Genomic DNA, 5,000 nt, shown 5'->3' on the forward strand with positions numbered 1-5,000 from the left:
GGGAGTCCTCCGCGGCGGGAAGCGCAGCGGGAGGGGACTCGAGGCCTGGCCGCGGTCAGCGCGGAGCGCAGGCGGAGCGCCTGCCCTGAGCCAGGCCTGGCCCGGCAAGCTGTTTAACTGTGGGGCTTCCAGCCCTTGGCCGAGAAACCGGAACAAGTGTACCGGCCTTCCAAACCAACTTGGCGGCTAGACCGGGACGCCTAGTGTTGGGCTGCAGCCTGGGCACAGAGACCAAGTGCTCAGAAAATGCCACTATTCATGAGTACTTGTAAGCGCTGCTCTACACACGCAGTCTCGTGTATTCTTAAAAGCCCTTAGGTGTCATCTCTTATTTACAACTGGAGAAACTGAGGCTCAGAGAAAGGCTCTGGCAAGGGTCAGACTGATAATTGCAGGAACCTGCCATTGGAGCTAGAAATCTTTGAACATTTTGGCATGAGAAACAGAACTGCACACTTAAGGTCAAAGTTTAAAAAGGGAACAGGCTTGTGGCAAAGAGGATCCAGTCCTACTTGAGTCCCACCCTGGTCTAACCTTGACCTCAGAGCCCAGCCCCACATCCTTCATCCCTCTCTGCTCATCTACCCTGACTTGACCACCTGCTCCACCCTCCACCCAAACACCCCCAGATAGAAGAAACTACCAACCAAAATCAAAAATAGTGTTATTAATTCTGGTGTCTCCGAAGCACGAAAAAAAAAAAGAAAAAAAGAAAAAGAACCCCACCTTTCCCACATTTCAGCCCCAAGTCCAAGGCCAAAGGGCCACCCCAGCAGGCGGTGCAGGCCGAGGGGCCAAGTCAGTCCTGGCCATGGGCTTGAAGCGGGACCAGCCCATGGGTTTGGCTCTTAGGGCCCGACTGGGATGCTGCCTGCCTCAGTTTGGGGAGCCCAGGCCGTGGATTAGGGATGGGAGATCAGGGGTCAAGGTCAGAGGTCTGGGCTATTCAGTTCCAGTGCTCTGGCTAAGGCAGCCAGAGGTCAGGGTTCACATGTGGAAGCCAAAGCCACTCGGTTCTGTGGTCCAGCAGAAAGGGCCAGAGGCCAGGGGTCCAAGTTCCCAAATACAGGACTGAGGCCCAGAGGGCGCCAGGCCACTCAGTACTGATGCTCCAGCAGGGGCTGAGCTGCCGGGCTCTCTCGCTCCTCTACAGGGGCAGGCCAGTCGCCCAGGGCCCCGGTGGGCGTGCCAGTCTCAGGAGCACTGCTGTCCAAGCAAGGAATGTCCTGCACTGTTCTGGGGGGTGAGGCTTCAGTGCTGATGTCCGGGCTGAGGCTGAGGTCTAGAGGCGCCTGAGGGAAGGGAGACAGGTTGGGGGTGGGAGAGCAGACCTGAGCTGCCCAGACCTGACCCCGCTGGAAGAACCTTACCTGAGATTTGGGGGTGCTTCCTTTAGGGCTCCCTGAGGCTGGCTCCCCGTCGGATCCCCCTAGTCCCTTCCGACCCCCCAGGCTCCACTTCCCACTGGGACCCTCAGAACTTAGGAGACCAGGGCCAGGGGGCCTTGAGGGCCTGGGACCCTCAGGGAGAGCCGGTGAAGCGGGGGATGGTCCAGGGAGCCGAGGGGGTGGCCACTGCAGGAGAGGAGGGGGGCGCCCATCACCAGAGCCACTCAGGGAGGGCCTCGGGCCCCAGGCAGGGCCTGGTGGGGGGGGCTGGTCCCCAGCGCCTGTGGGAGACAGATAACAGGGCAGACTTCAGTCACTAGGCTGCCCTTCCCACTCATGGGCTTAACTGGGCCTTGCCCACTCACCTGCTGTGTTCTCAGGTGTGGGTTGTGCCAAGGGGGGGTTATTGCTGAGGGAGGTCAAGCCCCCGCCTCCGCCACAGTCCGAGTCATCCACGTTCCCGCCGCTATTGCAGCCGGCACCACAGCCCTTGTGAAGCCTGGGAGAGGGGAAATGGAGACGACGTTGGTGGGGGGAGGAGGGTGCAATGCCCTCACAAGCACAAGTCCCCAACCCAAGGCACCTAACATCTCAGATCCTAGTCCTATTTCTAAAAGATTCTGCCATCTACTTTACAGGCTGTTTTTTTTTTTTAAGGTTACATTGTGAGGCATGTGGGATCTTAGTACCTTGCGGTGGAAACCTGGTCTTACCCACTGGACAACTAGGGAAGCCCCTATAGTTTTTAAAGGTGGCATTATTGATGGTGCTTCAGGCTAAAGGCCACCTTCAGCTCTGGCTGAGAGGGCGGGGTGTGCAGTTGGGTCAGCTTGGGGTTCACCCCTGGCTCCAGCGCTTCCTCAGTCAGACCCCGGAGGGCACCACTTCCTCTCTGTGAACCTCTGCTTCCTCCCCTGTGACCCCGGAGGCGGGAGTCAGAGCTCACCTCTCCCAGCTGCGCAGAAGCCAGCGGGCGATGGCGCCCAGGCTGACGGGGCCGCCCCACAGCGCCCGCAGCTGAGGGTGGCTGCCGGCCAGCGAGGTGGTGAGGGGAGACACGTAGATGGGGTAGCCCAGTGGCTGGTCGCAGGAGGAGTTGATCATGTTGCGGAGCGCCTGCTTGGCGTTCTGGATGCTACCGCGCTCGGGGTTGCGGTTGCGCAGGAACACCAGCTCCTGCTGCTGCCCGGCCCAGAGGCCGCGCACACACTCGCGGTTCACCTGCGGGGGCCACACATGTGGGAGGGGGTCAGGAGGCCACGGCGGGAAGCGGGCAGGAGGGGTGAGCGGCAGGCCCCACCTTGATGACGCGGAAGCTGAGATGGCGCCGGTTGAGCATGATGATCTTGTACTCGTCCGAGGCGTCGTCCAGGACGTGGCGCAGCGCCAGCAGCGAGGGTGTGTTGCTGAGGATGGCACTGCGCCAGGCCGGGTCGCCCTCGTGCGAGATGACCAGCCGCTCCTCGTTGGCCGCAATGGCGTCATACAGGGCGGCTGGCTCCTCATACTCGTCTGGGGATGTGAAGTGGTCCTGCGGGGAGGACGGGAGGGCCGAGGTGGGCTGCCCTTGCCCTGGGCGGCAAGTTCACTGCCTGTCCGCCTTGCCTGGGCACACCTCTGCCTACCTGGTGAAGCTTGAGGGCCATGCGAACCCCGGGCGCCACCACGCGGTGAAGCAAGTCCATGTCGGCAAAGACCCACTCGTCCCGCGGGGACGTGATCCTGAAGTCCCCCTTAAACAGGGCGTGCAGGCCGTAGAGGAAGGGCTCCAGGCTGGAGAGGAAGAGGGGGTGAATGCACCGGGCGCGCTGGGCTCCTCAGCGTTGGCTGTGTGTGTAGGGGTCAGAGGGCAGCCTGCTCTTCACGCTGGGCCTGTTTCCCCATCTTGACAAGGAGGTCAGTCCCTGCCCATGTCCCTCACAGGGCGAAGGTGAGGGGCAGGCGAGGTCCCATGGGGAGAGGAGCCACACTAAAGGAAGGACTGATGTGGCCCTGGGGGCTGCAGCCAGAGGCCCAGAGCTTGTCAGGAGGTAGAGGAGGGGAGGGCCACAGGCCTGGCTGGGCACTCACCTGGCAGACATGCTGTGCGAGGCGGTCCCCAGGGCCCGGCGGCCCAGCACACACAGGCCAAAACACAGCGTGACGAGCGGCGAGTTCCAGTCCTGGTCCACAGGCTGCGGCACAAGGACCCCCGTCCCCAGAGCCCAGCTCAGACCTGGCACAGGGAACCTGGAGCAGGGACTGGGGCCCAGGCCAAGGGAGGCTGAGGGTGAGAAGAACCCGCACGGGGAGAGGGGAGGCCGAGGGGGAGAGGGCAGCCCCAGGGTGCTGGTGGCCGGACCTGACTGCGCCGGGAGGCACAGTACTGGATCCACTCCAGGTGCACGGCACAGAAGGAGGGCAGCGAGAGGCCGGAGAGGCGAAGGTCATAGTCCTCATCCACGCTCAGAGAGAAGGTGGGGTCGGAGTCAGCATAGCCAGGTGCCCGCACAGGACGCAGGGCCGTCGCAATGCCTTCGTGGCTCAGCCAGGCCTCCAGCTTTGGAGAGCGGCTCACGTAGTAGATGATACTCTGTGAGGAGAGGGCAGGGGTCACTGGGGGCGCGCCCTCGCCCTGGCTACTAGGAGAGATAGCGTCAGGGTACAGAGACTTCTCCCCGTGAGTTCCCTGGTGGTCTAGTGGTTAGGACTCTGCACTTTCACTGCAGAGGTCCTGGGTTCGATCTCTGGTTGGGGAACTAAGATCTCTCAAGCTATGTGGCCTAACCAAAAAAAAAAAGAAGCTTCTGCCTTAGACTGCGCTGAAGTCAGCTTCCCAGGACACCCATCCCCTCTCCCATTTCAGCTCCCTGAAGCCGCACAGGCCTGTCTGCTCCTTCTCTCAGTCAGGGAAGAGGAAGGGGAAGGGGAAAGCTGACAGGAAGCACCCCTCCTTACAGAGCATCCACTAGAGAGTGCTGCCTGTGGCAGGTGCTCAGGTCACAGGTCCTTCAAGATAGCATGAGTGTGATCACAGGACTTCCCCTCAAAAAAAAGAGGCACAGCATCTGTACCCAAGCCAGGGGCTCCTCCACCCCTTAAGAGAATCTGCTGGGGACTTCAGTGGTTAAGACTCCGCCTTGCAGTACAGGGGACGTGGGTTCCATCTTTGGCTGGGGAACTAAGATCCCACACGCCGCAGGGCAAGTAAGCCCACGTGCCACAACTCCTGAGCCCGTGTACAGCCAGAGAAGCTGCATGCCACGACGAGGGTCCCTCGAGCCGCAACTAAGACCTGACTCGGCCAAGAAAGTAATAAAATACGTGTTTAAAAAAGAGAGATTCTGCTGGTTTCTAAGCAGGGGCGTGGGTGAATGGAGAAGAGCCTTTGGACAGTATGCGGCTGGTACAGACATGATGGATGGGCGGTCTGAGGCCGACAGTTGGCAGCCAGTCAGGTTGCTGCCCTGGATGGAGCCAACGCAGGGTGGCCTTCTGCCTGGGGGAGGGATGGGGAACCCAGAGCTGCAGAGGCTGGTCCAGCTGGCTATGAACAGGGGCCTCTCGGCAACAGGAGCCCAGCAGCATGGTAGGACGTGGGGCCAAGAGGCTGGGCAAAGTGGCCACGGTATA

The 5,000-nt window shown here is 61.1% G+C and overlaps 1 protein-coding gene and 1 non-coding gene across 2 annotated transcripts in view; one reads left to right on the plus strand and one right to left on the minus strand.

Annotated features, from left to right (window-relative positions):
- Nucleotides 1-646: 646 nt before the first annotated feature.
- The window catches only part of PCNXL3 (pecanex-like 3 (Drosophila)), a 21,329-nt gene continuing 16,975 nt past the window's right edge, over nucleotides 647-5,000 (minus strand). The window contains exons 32-39 of the mRNA XM_010837846.1: nucleotides 3,730-3,960; nucleotides 3,459-3,562; nucleotides 3,014-3,161; nucleotides 2,689-2,919; nucleotides 2,335-2,609; nucleotides 1,754-1,887; nucleotides 1,371-1,669; nucleotides 647-1,292 (exon numbers count right to left, since the gene is read on the minus strand). Coding sequence (XP_010836148.1) covers nucleotides 1,098-1,292; nucleotides 1,371-1,669; nucleotides 1,754-1,887; nucleotides 2,335-2,609; nucleotides 2,689-2,919; nucleotides 3,014-3,161; nucleotides 3,459-3,562; nucleotides 3,730-3,960 — 1,617 coding nt within the window. The 3' untranslated portion in view covers nucleotides 647-1,097. The remainder of the gene's footprint in view (nucleotides 1,293-1,370; nucleotides 1,670-1,753; nucleotides 1,888-2,334; nucleotides 2,610-2,688; nucleotides 2,920-3,013; nucleotides 3,162-3,458; nucleotides 3,563-3,729; nucleotides 3,961-5,000) is intronic.
- Nucleotides 4,054-4,126, plus strand: TRNAE-UUC. Its single transcript has one exon. It is a non-coding gene; the product is annotated as a tRNA-Glu (tRNA).

This window comes from Bison bison, unplaced genomic scaffold (genome assembly GCF_000754665.1).
Source record: "Bison bison bison isolate TAMUID 2011002044 unplaced genomic scaffold, Bison_UMD1.0 scf7180017864080, whole genome shotgun sequence".
Lineage (NCBI taxonomy): Eukaryota > Metazoa > Chordata > Mammalia > Artiodactyla > Bovidae > Bison > Bison bison.